We start from the raw sequence: 16,569 nt of genomic DNA, 5'->3' as shown, positions 1-16,569 counted from the left end.
CGGTGCCTCGAACAATCGTTGTCTGAGGGTCTCAAATGCTGCCTGCTGCTCAGGTCCCCAGCGAAACACCACCGACTTCCTAGTCAGTCGGGTAAGTGGAACTGCTATCTTGGAGAAGTCCTGGATGAATCTCCTATAGTACCCTGCCAACCCTAGGAAGCTCCGAATCTCAGATGGAGACCTCAGGACCTCCCACTGCATCACGGCCTCTATTTTGGCCGGATCCACCAATATCCCCTTCTGGTTGACGAGGTGTCCAAGGAACTGCACCTCGCGCAACCAGAACTCGCACTTGGAGAACTTCGCGAAAAGTCACTCCCTCCTCAAAGTCTCTAACACCTCCCTCAGGTTCTCCTCATGCTGCTCCTAAGTCTTGAAATAAACCAAGATATCGTCAATGAACACTATCACAGACTGATCCAACATCGGCCTGCATACGCGGTTCATGAGGTCCATGAACGCGGCTGGAGCATTGGTGATCCCAAACGGCATCACCACAAACTCATAATGACCATAACAGGTCCTAAAAGCTGTCTTCTAGACATCCTCACCTCTAACCCGCATCTGATGATAACCGAAGCGCAGATCAATCTTGGAAAACCAAGATGCTCCTTGAAGCTGATCGAACAAATCATCTATCCTCGGGAGTAGGTAACGGTTCTTCACCGTTACCTTGTTCAACTCCCTGTAATCTATACACATACGGTGCGACCCGTCCTTCTTCTTCACAAACAGGATCGGGGCTCCCCATGGTGAACTGCTCGGTCTGATGAAACCCTTGTCTAGCAGCTCCTACAGTTGCGTAGACAATTCATGCATCTCTGGAGGAGCCAACCGATACGACGCCTTGGCTATCGGAGCCGCACCCGGAACCAGGTCAATCCGAAACTCAACCTGTCTCTCCGGAGGTATCCCAGGCAGATCCTCTAGAAATACATCCGGGTACTCACGTACCACCGGTACATCGTCAACAGTCGCCTTGCCCTTCTCCTGGGCATCCAAAACATAGGCGACGTACCCCGCGCAACCCTGCTGGAAGTAGCGTCGAGCTCTCGCTGTCAAGCAAAGAATCGGTCCGTGCTGTGTCCTCTCACCCTGAATCACTAATTATCCCCCACCAGGGGTGCATACCCTCACTAACTGTAGCTCACAATCAACCACTGCCCCATTGGGGCTCAGCCAATCCATACCCACTATAACCTTATTCCCTAACAGGGGAATGGGAACCAAGTCCACTGAAAACTGCTCATTAAATAACTGCAACGAACAATCCCTATGTACTCTTGCGACCCTGACGGTCCTGTCATCAGCTATCTCAAACTCAAGTGGACAATCCAGCTCCCTCAGAGCTCTGCTGAACCTCTTGCTAAGCGTAAGTGAAAAAAATGATCGGGTAGCCCCCGAATCAAACAATACTGTAGCTGATATGCCGTTCACTAAAACGACCCTATATAAAAACATATAACCATAAGTGACAATCAAAATTAATAAAGAGATGAAGGGAAGATACATACCCATCACCACATTAGGAGTCGCTCGCGCCTCCTCTGATGTCATCTGAAAAGCTCTACTCTTCGCCACCGGCGCCTCACATCGGCCCTGACGGCCGTCTGTAATCCTCAATGTTGCAGGGGTAGATGCTGCCATCTTCCCTGCTGTTGCTACTGCTGGCAAACTCGGACATTGGGACTTTTTATGTCCCCTATGATTGCAATGGAAGCAAATCAGATCAGATACCACGATAACGGTGGGAGTAGTTGTACAATCTCTGATCTTATGCCCGGTCCGGCCGCACTTGTAGCAACCGGGACTCCCTGCCTTGCACACCCCGTCGTGCAATCTCCCACACTTGCCATACCAACCGTGGATCTGCTGACCTCTAGATTTGTGATATGATACCTTGGGCTTTTTTCCCGAACTCCCAGTGCCAGATACCGCCTCTGGCTTCCTATTCTTCTCCATCTCTAGATTAATCTATCTCTCACGAGCCCTAATGTCATCCAATGTTTTACAGCTGGACTGGCTCACAAACTGGCCGATATCACTCTGTAACATCTCATGATAATGGGCTTTCTTCATTTCCTCATCAGCTGCATACTGAGGAACGAGAAGATCCCTCTCCTTGAACTTGGCGGTAATCTCCGCCACTGTCTCTGTAGTCTGGGTGAGATCCTGAAACTCCCTGGCTAACTGCTGCACCTCGATAACCAGTGCAAACTCGGCTCTGAACCTGGTAGTAAAATCAACCCAAGTCATCTCATTAAGTGTTGTGTCATCCCCGATGACATGCCCGATCTCCTCCCACCAATCTCATGCCCTGTCATTTAGAAGACAGGATGCTAGTCTGACCTTGTCTCCCTCGGGACATCTGCTGGTGCGGAAAGCATTGGCGACATCCACCAACCACCTGGTACTCGCTATGGAGTCCCGAGCCCCATGATAGTCAGGAGCTCCACAGGCTCTGAACTCCCTGAAGGTGAGCGTGCGCAACCCCATCATGGTCGCCACCTCAGCACGAAAGGTGCTCAACCTCTCATCCATCAGCTCTAAAATACCCTCCTTGATCGAACCAAAGATCACGAGAGTCTGCTCGAGTATGATGTGAGTAATCTCTGAAGAGAGAAACTCCCTAGTCTGATCATCCAAATGCTCGGCTCCCGATCCTGATCCTGATCCCTCACCGGCACCTGAACTGCCGACTGCTGGTCTAGGGCGTAAAACCACCATTCTGAAACACATAAAGACCACGTCATAAATATTGAAATATTTCGAGGGATCACTATCACTACAAGTTTCTTGGTTTCGCCTTGGCCTTCCTTGATTCAAGTACAGATCCTCTGCTTTTAGTAGTATGGGCCCCCACTACCTTCCACATCTATCTGTACCTTCCCCAAGAACTGCCTCGACTCCACCAAGTCCCTTCTACTACCACTACTGATCTCATCCTAGGCTTTCCTTAGGGTAATCACCAACCCACTCTCCGCCATCAGTTGCATAAGAAATCCCCACTTTCTTCCCCTAACTAGCTCGCGAATACTATTACATACCACTCAGACTAGATAATTCTTCGAATGAGAGATCCTACCTTATAACGGTTGGACTCAAACAAGAGCTGCGAAATAGAGCTAGAACTAACCTTATGAAATTATTTAGTCCTGGTAATATATAACCTAACATATTCGTTTACTAGTTAGTGAAAGACAACTAGAACTCCTAAAAGCACAAAGCAAGCAACATTCGGGCGTTGAGTACATAATTAAGCATATACCACTCTGGCTATCATACTGAGTAATCTGCACTAGCATACAATGCTAAGCTCATACTATCAGGCATAACCTAACCAGGCTATCCTACTATTGTCTACTCAATACTAGCATGCAATTCTCATAAAGCTGAAACACATATAGCAGGCACATAAGGCATCCTCCTAGATCCTTAGTCCTATTCTAGCATGCTATTATAGTGAAACTGATAATCATAACATAAGCTTGTATGGGTAATTTGGGAGTACTTACTTGAGCTCGGCTGATCGCATACACCACACCCCTTTTTAAGAAAACTCTTTTTCTTTCTAAGTTCTTTTCAAAATTTCTTTTAGAAAATGTTTCTCTTTTAAAAATCTTTCACCATTTCCTTAGTTTGAGTTCAGACACACTCGAAAGTATGCCTAAATCCCTCAAACCAAGGCTCTGATACCAACTTGTCAAAACCCAAAGTACGACCCAAAAATTTTTGTTTTAATATTACTAAAAATCACATTATCCAATATCATGTATAACAAGAACCGTGGAATGAGTACTTAAAAGTCATAGTAATGGTGTCAAAACAAAACTGTATCAATCATAACAAAATGTCTAAATAAAACTCCCAGCATAAAACTGAAGTTGTGGTGGGTGCAATCCCATCAACCCGAGCTCTTCCCTTTGCTAGCGGAAGTACCTGAAACCAAAACTGAAACTGTAAGCAAGAAGCTTAGTGAGCTCCCCCCCCAAACTACCACATACCATATAACAACATATAAACACATATTGGGCCTTGCCCACTGCATCGGATCGAGGTCCGGAAACTGCATCGGAGCGGAGTCCGGAACTAACTAGGGCCTTGCCCTCTGCATCAGACCAAAGTCCGGAAACTGCATCGGACCGAAGTCCGGAACTAACCAGGGCCTCGCCCTCTGCATCGGACCAAAGTCCAGAAACTGCATCGGATCAAAGTCCGGAACTAACTAGGGCCTTGCCCTCAGCATCGGACCGAAGTCCGGAAACTGCATCGGACCGAAGTCTGGAACTAACCAGGGCCTTTCCCTCTGCATCGGACTGAAGTCCGGAAACTGACTGAACATAGCATAGCATAATCATAACTACTAGCATAAACACATATACTGCATATTGCATCGGACTCATGTCCGGAACACATAGCACAAATACAGGCTTGAAGCACAAAAACATCAAGCACACTGAACTACTGCATCGGACTGAAGTCCGAGACTACTGCTAACTAGACGGGTCGGCATTGTGGCCGTAGAACCGTTCCTGCTGGAAGGAAACTCACCTCGTAATGATGGCTGCCGAGATGCTAAATCTGAAACTGCCTGACCGCTGCTCCCGAACTCCTCGGCTACAAATCCCATAAACGCTAAATCAAATACTGATAACTAATATCAGGGTAAAATGACTATTTACCCCTAGGCAAGTCAAAGTCAACTTCCTGGTGACCGGACTCGCCGAGTTGGGCCGTCAACTCGTCGAGTCCCTATCATCCATTCTAGTCCTCTACCCGCTTCTACTTGTCGAGTTTGGCAAAGACTCAACGAGTTCTTCCTTGATGCTAACATCGAGTCTAACTTCATCCGACTCATTGAGTTGTATGAACACCTCGTCGAGTTATCCTTCACATATGAATATGTCCAGTCTGTGACTCACCGAGTCGTAAGAGCAACTCGTCGAGTCTGAAGAACAACTCGTTGAGTCCCAAGCATGCTATTACTATACAATCGATTCTAATCGATTTCAGTGCTTCCATAACATAGATCTGAGCTCCTAGGACTGGTTTTACAAGTAAAGTTTCCAACTTTACGTGTATGCACAAGGGTATGAGGCTAAAATACCCAAAATCATCAAATACTAAGCACTTAGGGTTTGGAACAAGGCCAAGATTGCATAAAGGTGGCTATAATGAGCTCCTGGAGTTCAAGAGTGTCTAGATCTAAAGTATAACTCGATCATAAGGCTTTATTACAAAGAATTTTGGGTTTTTGAGCTTAATATCAACAATTTGGGGACAAACTAGATCTATTAGATCAATAAGCAAGATGGAGACTTTATTACCAGAAATGATGACCACAAAGGAGTGTGATCTGGATCTACTTCTTCTTCCTTGAACTCTTCAACCTTGTCCTTCTTCTACTTGCTCTAAAATGCACCAAAAGTTCCTTCACAAGGCAACAATCACTTACACACTCTTTAAGGAGGCTAGCGTTTGATAAGAAATGTTCTGAGGGTGATGGAGGCGAGGTTGGGGCACATAAATGTGTTTAAGTAGGGTGCATACTGTTAAAATTAGGGCTTCATCCAGACAGGCGGACTCGCCGAGTCCTAACATATGGACTCGTCGAGTAGCCAACTCAATTTGCGTGATCATCCCGTCTCTACTCGACGAGTCGGGCTACAGACTCGTCGAGTACCCCTTAAGAATTGAAAATACTTGTTTAAACTACATACCAGAAAATGGGGCGTTACACACAATCTGTCATTGAATGTCAAAGAAAAAATTATTGGGCTAAATGGAAGGAAGCTATGCAAGTTGAGTTAAATTCTCTTAATAAGAGAAAGGTTTTTCGGACCATTATCCTCACACCTGGATTTGTGAAACCATTAGGGTATAGATGGATCTTCGTACGAAAAAAAATGAGAAAGACGAAATTGTAAGATACAAGGCTAGACTTGTTGCTCAAGGTTTCTCTCAAAGACTTGGAATTGATTATGATGAAACTTATTCACCGGTAATGGATGCAACCAATTTTAGATATTTAATTAACTTGGCAGTCTCTAAAAATTTAGAGATGTGTCTTATGGATGTTGTTACAGCTTACTTGTATGGATCACTTGATAGTGATATCTATATGAAAATCCTTGAAGGATTTAAAATGCCCGAAGCATTAAGTGCAAAACTCAAAGAAATGTATTCTATAAAATTACAAATATATTTGTATGGATTAAATCAATCTGGACGCATGTGGTACAATCGTTTGAGCAATTATTTGACAAGTAAAGGTTATAAAAATAACACTATTTGTCCATGTGTATTTATTAAGAAAAGAACATCTAGGTATGTGATCAAAGCAGTCTATGTTGATGATCTAAATATCATTGGAACGAATAAAGAAATCCTTGAAGTGATTAAACTTTTAAAGAAAGAGTTTGAAATGAAAGATCTTGGAAAAACCAAATATTTTCTTGGTTTACAAATTGAGCATATGCCTAACGGAATACTTGTACATCAATCAAATTACACAGAAAGAGTCTTGAGACGTTTCAATATGGACAATGCTAATCCTTTAAGCACTCCAATGGTTGTTAGATCATTAAATATTGACAATGATCCATTTCATCTATGCGAAGAAAATGAAGAAGTCCTTGGTCCAGAAGTACCATACCTTCATGCAATTGGAGCTCTTATGTATCTTACCAATTATACTAGACCTGACATTTCTTTTGCTGTAAACTTGCTAGCAAGATTTAGTTCATCCCCAACAAAAATACATTGGAATGGAATCAAAAATATTTTTCGATACCTTCGAGGAACTAGTGATTTAGGATTATTTTATCCTAACAATTCAAAACAAGGCTTGATTGGTTATGCAGATGCAGGTTATTTGTCTGATCCTCATAAAGCTAGATCTCAAATTGGATACGTATTCATGAATAGAGGTACTGCAATTTCCTAGTGTCTCAAAATCAAACACTTGTTGCCACATCCTCAAATCATGTTGAAGTAACTGCACTAAATGAAGCTAGTAGAGAATGTACATGGTTGATATCGATGACACAACTAGTTTTAACTTCATGTGGACATGAAAAAGATATAGGTCCAACTTTAATATATGAAGATAACTCATCAAGTGTCACTCAAATGAAAGAGGGATATATCAAGAGCGACAGGAAAAAACGTATACCTCCAAAGTTTTTTGAGTACACTCAAGAGCTTATAAAGAACCAACAAGTTGAAATCAAATATGTTCAATCCAACAACAGTGCATCAGACCTTTTTATGAAGGAACTTCCTACTGCAACCTTCAGGAAACATGTACATGGTATCGGAATGCGACATGTGCATAGAATATAATGTAAAAAATGTCTAAATACGGGGGAGTCAACTATACACTGCACTCTTTTTCCCTTCGCTAAAGCTTTTTCCCATTGGGTTTTCTTTAGCAAGGTTTTTAATGAGGCAGTACTTCAAAATTGATCTCTAATATGAAATGATGTCATCCAAGGGGGAGTGTTGCAAATAATTGGTGGATGACACAATAATTGGTGCATGGTAAAACATTTCTTACTAGTCACCATTAAATGTAGATAGTAACATGTTTGTAGTATATATATACTCTTCTATTGTAAAGAATTAGATGCACAATGATAGACAATTTCACAAGATATAAAATATCTCATATCTTTTCTAAACCTTCTTCTCCATCAAATTTCTTTATCTATGTTGTTAGTTTAGTTTGTTTTAAATTATCTTAATCACGTTGAATTTATAACACATTTCAAAATATTTCCACACCAATGACTTTTTGTTTTGTAAATGCAAAATGTATATTAGAAAAAGATGTGGACCAGAATTCATACATACTCTATAAGAGTTGTTTATTATTTTTAAATTGTGCACCCTATACAATTTATCAACAATTTTTTTAATATTTTCTTTATTATTTATCTTTTTCTAAATAAAAACATAAACAACTAATTTAACTATTTGTTTTGGTCAAAAATCAACTAAGTAGAATCTAACCAAATTGTATGAGAGACTGTGATGTTCGTGGTAAATGAAGTAAGAAATGATAATCAAAGTGACCCTAAGTGAGTTACAAGGAAAACCCTTGATCATTGATAGGATCTCCGACATAAAACATTGTGAGGTGATAATGATTAGATGTCTTGATGAGTTTATCAATATAAAATATTAAATACAGAGATAAATGTATGAATGAAAGTACAATTGTCATATATGAGCTAAATGTGTCCCTAGTGTGCTAGTTACATGTGTTATTTATAGTCTAATGCTAATAACAAGAAGTCCGATAAATCTGGGATCCTCCAGAATCAGCATATGAACGTTATTTGACTTGGTATTTTGGGTCTTTTGCCTGGTTGAGATGATTCTCCGTTGAGAATGGTTCTTATGCTTACTCGTTCTGCACATGTGAGAAAAATAAAAAAAAATATAGCCGTTACAAGTGTTAGAAATATTAGTGGTAATAGTCAGGATTCTGGGATATGTTTAAGGATCCTAAGGCTTCAGAAGTATTTGAGGATCCTGAATATGATTCAAGGATCATGCCCCTAACAATTGCTCCAAAATTATACCTGTGAAATATCGAGGTTAGTTATCTCGTATTTAAAGGTATAGTTTAAAAATAATAAATGAAAGAGATAAAAGATTTGAATTTTAAACCCTAACAGATAGAATTTATCCGTTCCACAACCATCATTACCCGGTCAAATCAACTTCTCTTTCCTCTGTTACCAGAATAAATAGAAGTGATTGGTTCAAGTTGTTCTTCTTCACATCCTTTAGCTTTCATCCAGGGTTTGTCAATCATCTCGGAAGGTATACTTTTCACTTTTTCTCCTTAATTTTCTTTTCTTTGACCATGGGCAAGAAAATGACTCTATCTCACAAGAATATTCTCGCTCCTTTCAAGGATGAGTTTGTTGATCAAAAGATCTTGCCTTATGGTGAAATATGCTCTTTTGATGATGATGACATCGAGTCGTTGAAATCAGTCGGAGCTTTTCCTATGATGCTGTTTTCAAACCTTTTAACGTGAAGTATCAACCTGATTTCGTTTCTTCTTCTTGGGTCTACTTCCCTAAATACCCCTTTTCTTTGGAATTAAAGTCTCCTTTTTCTGGAAACATTTTTGAGTTATTTGATGTTACTAAAATCTCCTACATCCAATCCATGCCTATTGTGTGGAGGATCTTGTTTTGGGTCGACAAATTGAACCAATCCAAAGACCTGAACATTGGTTTGGCTGAATTGGCTCATGTGTATGACCTTACTACCTTTGGAAGTTCCCGTTTTCTTCTTAAAGTCAAATCTCACAAATCCCCTCTTGTTCTAAAAACAAAACACAATTGCAGAGCTTGGAAGGGCAAAATAGCTTTTTGTGAGACGTGACTCCATCCTTGGTGGGGATCTCCTGCCAAAGACCTAGGTCAAGAAGGGTAGGATTAATTTACCTTTACACTAAGGATCCTGAAATTCTAATTTCATTATTTTATTTGATTTTTTGCAGCTTTCAAGTTTGAAGATCTCGTCCTTGCTGCTTAGGATACTAAAGAGAAGATAGAGAAGTTCCTTTCTCTTTCTGGGGTTGATAGGTCCTTCAAGTTTGATTGCTCCAATATCCAAGAAGGTTCGTCCACCACTGCTTTAATGGCTACCGAAAAGGATCCTCACTCTTCTTGTTTCTTGTTTAATTTTTTAAAGATCATGAATTAATAAGGATCTTGAACTAACAAGGATCCCATATGATACGTAAGATCCAAAGACACTCGATTTAGTACTCAATTTGGTTTGTCTGATCTTGAAGGAGATATGTCCAGCGGCCTGATTGTAATTAAGAAGGAGAAAACTACTCCTCTTCTTCCTCTCAAGAGATTTCATATCGATCTTACCATGAAGATCCCATGTTCTCGGAAGAGAAAGACTACAGAAGCCACATATTTGATCCTGGAGAATCTCGGAGCCACACTCCAGAAGTTGGTTTCCTTTTCCCAAGCTATGAGTAGTCGTGTGATTTTAGTTTTTGTCTTTTACTTGCTTTTACTGACACCATGCTTTTTTAGGTTTCTGCTCATTTCTCTCAGTCAACAGTTGATCTAAGGATCCAGACTGAGCGGGCTGAGCAAGCCCTAAAGGAACAGGATAAGGAGTGGAAGGCGACCAATGAAGATCTCTTGAGGAGGGTGGAGCTGCTGAGTAAGGAGAAGGCCAAGAAAGAGGAAGACCGCGTTGCAAATATTGAAGATGTCATTACGGAGGTGAAGACTAGTGTTGTTATAGCCATTTGGGAGGCAAATATCAAACACGTAGAGGATGTAGCCAATGCAGGATCCTGGAATTTAGTTGGCTGGTGTGAAGCTTTAGCAAAACTAACTGGTAAGCCCTGTTAGTACCAATCAGGATCCTGAAGGGCAATAGCAGAAGACGGGTGAAGGGGAGAAGGCTACGGGCGATGATAACCAATCCACGATTTAGCACTGTTTAGATAAAATATTTTAAATGGTTTTTGTTTGAAAATGTAATACAATTAAGAATTTTGTTTTTTTGCGAGGTTGGTGTGCAACCTTTTTAATACTATGGTTTTTTTATATCCTTGTTTACATGTTTGACTTGCGTGGTTGATTTATGTAGTAGTAGTATTTTTAATAACTAAGATCCTGAAAAAGTAAGGTATTGCAAGCAATCTTAGGATCTGCATCAGTTAGCCTAATATTTTAGGATTCTGGGTTGGTTTGGGTCCTCAGAAATAATCATAAGAAAAAAGTAAGATAAGGATAAATAGAACCTGATGATCCTTAGGATTTTTGACTTAGGAGAAATTTGAAGTTATGATTCCCGTTTTTTGTATGATCCCGAAGCTTCCGTATGGAAGGATCCTTGCTTTAGAAGTTCATCAGATATCATTCTTGATTACCCATAACTTAATGAACTTTGTGGAGGATCCATCCTTAGGAATCACTTGGAAATAATTTTGACTTAGAAAACAACTAAGAAGAATCTTATTTTGTAACATGGTAATATTCCAAGTCTTGCATATTTTCTGGGTTATCCGAATTTAGACAATATGCTAATTCCATAACTTTTAGCAAATAATTGGGGAAAATCCCAATTCAGGATAACACGTTAATGTTAAAAACCTTAGTAAATTACTGGGGAGAATCCCAACTTGGGATAACATTTCAATGTTATAAACTTTAGGAAATTTTATGGGGAAGATCGCAACTTGAGATAACATGTCAATTTTATAAACCTTATGTGTTTTCTAGGGAAGATCCTAACTTGAGATAACATGTCAATGTTATTAACCTTAGGGCATCTCCAACCCATCTCCAAACTCCATTTCTTCCTCCATTTCTTCCCCCATTCATCTCCAACCCTACCCCATTTTCACCTCCATTTTGGAGATATGAATAGTATTCCCCCATATATGGGGGAATACTATTCATATCTCGAAAAATGGAGGTGAAGTTTGGTTGCTAATTTTAGTCCCTCTCATTTTTATTTTATATATTTCTAGTTTATTTTATCTACTAATTATAATTTAAATGCAATATTTAATATTTATAATATCATGTTATATACTAATTTATATTAATTAATCATAATTATAGAGTTTAGTTAGTAGAGGGGTATATTTGACAATATATATAAGTTATAAAAATGGAATATTCTAGGAATATACTTTTTGGGGTAAAAAATGGGGTAGAAAATGGAGTAGGGTTGGAGATGAAACACTATTTACTCCATTTCTTTACTCCATTTATGGGGAAAAATGGAGATGGGTTGGAGATGGTCTTAGATTCAAACTTTAGGATCTTAACTTATGTTCAGAAATAAGAGGGTTGCCAAGTCACTGTAGTGTAAAATGATCCCCTTATTCACATCCCATACTTAGATATCGTGCATCCAAGGGAGGTGTATAAACCTTAACTCGTATGAAAGAGGTAATTAACCCTTTAAACCTTAGAGGGGATTAAGTACCCTTATTCGTAGGAGAGATGACCAGTCTCTATTCGTAGTTACTATTAGCATTTGCATATTGTAATCATGAAGATCTTAGAATGTTGTAGCGATTGGGATCCTTGAATGCTAGGATCCTTGAATGTTAGGATCCTTGGATTACTGCACGCAACAAACTTTAGCTTTGAGTGGGTGTTAGTCTAGCTAACACCCCTCCGATTCTTAAGGTTAGTAATGGTTTTCGGGAAAGTAAATAATAATAATAATAATAATAATAATAATAATAATAATAATAATAATATAATAGTAGTTGTAGTAGTAGTAATAATAATAATAATAATAATAATAATAATAATAATAATAATAATAATAATAATAATAATAATAATAATGAAAATAAAGGGTAAAAGGTAAAGAGTATGTGTACCTTGAGTTTGTTGGAAAATGACTAATCTCACATACATAAAATAAGCTTTAAGATGTATAGCATTCCAGGATCTTGGCAATACATTTCCATTGAGGGTAGCTAGCCAATATGCCCCATTTCCTGCTTCAACATCTATGAGATACGATCCTTCCCATTTAGGTGCCAATTTACATGTACTAGGATCCTTTGTATTTTGGAATGCTTTCCTTAAGACCAATTCTCCTATCTAGAATCTTATGACTTTGATGTTCTTGTTGTATGCTTTGGTAACCCTTTGTTGATGGGCAGTGATACGGATCTTGGCAAGATCCCTGAGTTCATTGACAGGATCAAGATCCTAGGCTAGGATCTTATCATTGTTCTCTTGATCCTGCGATAGATATCTTGATGTTGGAATCACCACTTGAGTGGGGATCATCGCTTTTGCTCCGAACACCAAAGAGTATGGAGTTTGGCATGTGGCCACTTTGGAAGTGGTCCTATATGCCCATAGCATAAAAGTAAGTTCTTCTGCCCATCTTCTTTTCTTTTCATCTAGCCTTTTCTTCAAGTTATTGACTATGATTTTGTTGCTAGACTCTGCTTGACCGTTGGCTTGAGGGTGAACAGGGTTGGACATAATCATTTTGATTCCCCAACTTGTGCGAAAGTCCCTAGTCATCTTGCTTATGAATTGGGATCCATTGTCACATATAATTTCGACAAGGATCCCAAACTTGGTCACGATATTACGTTTGATAAACGACACCACCTCCTTATCTCTTACTTGGACAAAAGCCTCAAACTCGATCTCATTCAAGAGATAATTTGTCATTACTGATGGGTTTTGAGCACTATAACACCCATATGGTGCAAATACAACCCTAATGCTTTGGATCTAAGTTTTCTCTAGTTATACATGCAATTTTCATTTTCCAAAGCATGAAGCCTAACTAGCATACAACATTGATAATTGAAACATAAAAACAAGTAAGATGATTACCTCTTTGTTGTAACTTGTAGAACTTGACCTTTCAAGATCTTAGCACCTCAAATGTGATGCCTCTAACGGAGTCACAAAACACCAAAAAAAAATGGAGGATAATGAGAGAGAGGCTAGGAGGCACCAAAACAGCTAGGGTTCATCTTGGAACTCTTAGGGGCCTTTTTGGTGATGCTAGGGGTTACATTTATAGTGTGGAATTCCTAGGGTTTCACTTATAAACCCTAATTCACTTCCTTGGGCCTTTAGTGCAATAATCCATATGATAAGCCCTTTGGACTAACTCTTCATGGACTCCCACATAAAATTAGCCCATCCTAATCAACATGGATCTTTAACCCCAAACTATATATACTACTGATTTACTTAATCAGTCACCGTTAATTTAATCAGTTTCCTTTGATCACTAAATTAATTGTAAAGTAATTCTTGACCAATATCAATTAAATAATATGATTTCTCAATTAATATATTATTTTAATAATATATTAATAAATCACAAATAACCTCTTTCTCAAAAATCCATCCTATCAAATTGCTCTAGTGAATGCAACCCAAAAGGATACCGCTACTATCGGGTCAAGTACATACCAATTATAGTTATGAGCTTAGACACCTAATCCAACTGTCTCCCACTTGGATAAGCTTAATAACTATTATTGCAAGTATGACTTCAGAATCCGATTAGCAATCGTAGCTCTCAAAAGCCGTTGTTAAACTCTTATCAATAACGTGTCCTTTAGATAAGGGATCAAATATTCCTCCATTCTACAAGATATCGTATGGACTGAGACATGGATTATATTCATTATCTATGTCCATATCTTGTTTCCCGACTTCCGATTTATGACAACTGACAACAGACTACATTGAACACATCAACGTAGTCCAGGCTTGGCCAAGCGCTTAGGGTGTCATCATTAAATCATCGAGGGGCCCACATATATCGCTTTTATTCCACATTGGGTAAAAGGAACGGATAAACTTCAACTCATATGCTTGCTCAATTTACTCATCAAATCACACACAACAATACATTTTATAACACCACGTTACTGGTACGTTTACATATCATCAATGTACAACCGACTAGCAAACTACAACTCATATGTCTCGATTTCAAGAATATAAGATATTATCATCTCACAATCACTCGTGATAAAATCCATGAAGTCGTCCAGATGAGCGTGAGTTTAATCCAATACTCAAATCTTATTACAAGAGTACTCATGAACACTGTAGCAAACTTGTGCTATGTCTAAATGCTTAGACAATCTACAGTCGGATTCGTAACAGTCTTACCTCATTACTTATTTCCAAAGTATGGTTGACTGTGGCTGTTTGAATAATCTTATTATTCGGGAAGTCAAAACATGAAAAGTGAAACACAAGAATAATCCAATCCAGTATGTACTCAACCATATTGATTACACATTATTCATTGTATAATGTTTCGATTAATCAACTTAATACTTGAATTAAAACAACAGTTTTCCCATGCTCCAATCATGCACACTATGTTCGCCTATGGTCCTTACCTTGTGAAATAAATCAATTGAACACATTTCCAATATCCTCATTTCACAATTCCCTTATCCTTATTATTTACCACTACTAGAATATGTTTGAGTCTAAACTTACATGCAATGATCCTTTTGTAATGTCTAGGCACAAAATGATGGATTTTGAGTACTATAACACTCCTATGGTGCATACACAACCCTAGTGCCTTGGATCTAAGTTTTCTATAATTATACATGCAACTTCATATCATCCAAAGCATATACCCTGGCTAGCATGCAATTGGAGATATACAACATAAAAAACTAGTTAGATGAATACCTCTTTTATGTAACTTGTAGACCTTGGACTTTCAAGATCTTAGAACCTCAAGTGTGATGCCTCAAATGGTTCACAAACGCCAAAAGCAAGAGAAGGACTTTGAGAGAGAGGTTATGAAGCTCCAAATTCAGCTAGGGTTTCATCTATGATCACAAGTGCCAATTTTGGGAGTCTAGGGGTTACTTTTATAGTGTGGAATTCCTAGGGTCTAACTTATAAAGCCTAATTGACTTCCTTGGGCCTTTAATCCGATAATCCATATGATAATCCCTTATGGATTCCCACATAGAACTAGTCCATCCTAATCAATATGGATCATTAGCCCAAACTATAAGTATTACTGATTGACTTAATCAGTCCCCGTTAATTTAATCAGTCTCTTTTGATCATTAAATTAATTCCAAATTAATTCTAGATCAATACTAATTAAATAATATGATTTCTCAATTAATATATTATTCTTATAATACATTAATAAATCACAAATAACCTTTTTCTCAAATATCAATCCTATCAAGTTGCTCTGGTGAAGGCAACCCAAAAGGACCATGCTACTATCGGGTCAAGTACATACCAATTATATTTATGGGCTTAGACACCTAATCCAACAGTCACCCACTTGCATAAGTCTAATAGCTATAACTCTCAATGTAATTTCAAAATCCGATTAGCAATCGTAGCTCTCAAAAGCCGTTTTCGAACTCTTATCTTAGCAGCAATGCGTCCTTTAGATAAGGGATCAAATATTCCTCCATTCTACAAGATATCGTATGGACTGAGACATGGATTATAATCATTCTCTTTGTCCATGTGTTCTTTCCCGATTTCCGATTTATGATGACTGACAAATTGAACAAATCAAATCAGTCCAGGCTTGGCCAAGCACTTAGGGTGTCATCACTAAATCATCGAGGGGCCCACATATATTGCTTTTATCCCTCAATGGGTGAAAGGAATGGATAAAATTCGAATCATATGCTTGCTCATTTTACTCATCAAATCACACACAACAATACATTTTATAACACCAAGTTACTGGTGCGTTTACATATTATCAATGTGCAACCGACTTGTAAACTACAACTCATATGTCTCTGTTTCAAGAATATAAGATATTATTATCTCACAATCACTCGTGATAAATCCATGAAGTGATTCAAGTGAGCGTCAGTTTAATCCAATACTCAAATCTAATTTCATGAGCACTCATGAGCATTGCAACAAAATTTTGCTATGTCTAAACGCTTAGACAATCTACAGTCAGATTCATGACAATGTTACCTCATTACTTACTTCCAAAGTATGATTGATTGTGGATGTTTGAGTAATCCTACGGGAAGTAAAA

General features: G+C 38.7%; 1 protein-coding gene across 1 annotated transcript; it reads right to left on the bottom strand.

Annotated features, from left to right (window-relative positions):
- Positions 1 to 12,737: 12,737 nt before the first annotated feature.
- Positions 12,738 to 13,214, bottom strand: LOC145067280 (uncharacterized). The gene has a single exon (XM_079014456.1). The coding sequence runs from the start codon at positions 13,212 to 13,214 to the stop codon at positions 12,738 to 12,740; it is 477 nt and encodes a 158-aa protein (XP_078870582.1).
- Between the last annotated feature and the right edge of the window lie 3,355 nt (positions 13,215 to 16,569).

This window comes from Lactuca serriola, chromosome 8, assembly GCF_051521515.1.
Source record: "Lactuca serriola cultivar US96UC23 chromosome 8, Lser_US96UC23_V15, whole genome shotgun sequence".
Classification (NCBI taxonomy): domain Eukaryota; kingdom Viridiplantae; phylum Streptophyta; class Magnoliopsida; order Asterales; family Asteraceae; genus Lactuca; species Lactuca serriola.
The sequence above is the reverse complement of the archived record's forward strand: the minus strand, read 5'-3'. Positions and strand labels throughout refer to the sequence as shown.

What these genes read in the sequence shown, in the direction of transcription:
- LOC145067280 (XM_079014456.1), bottom strand. Translation starts at nt 13,214, where the DNA reads ATGACAAATTATCTCTTGAATGAGATCGAGTTTGAGGCTTTTGTCCAA.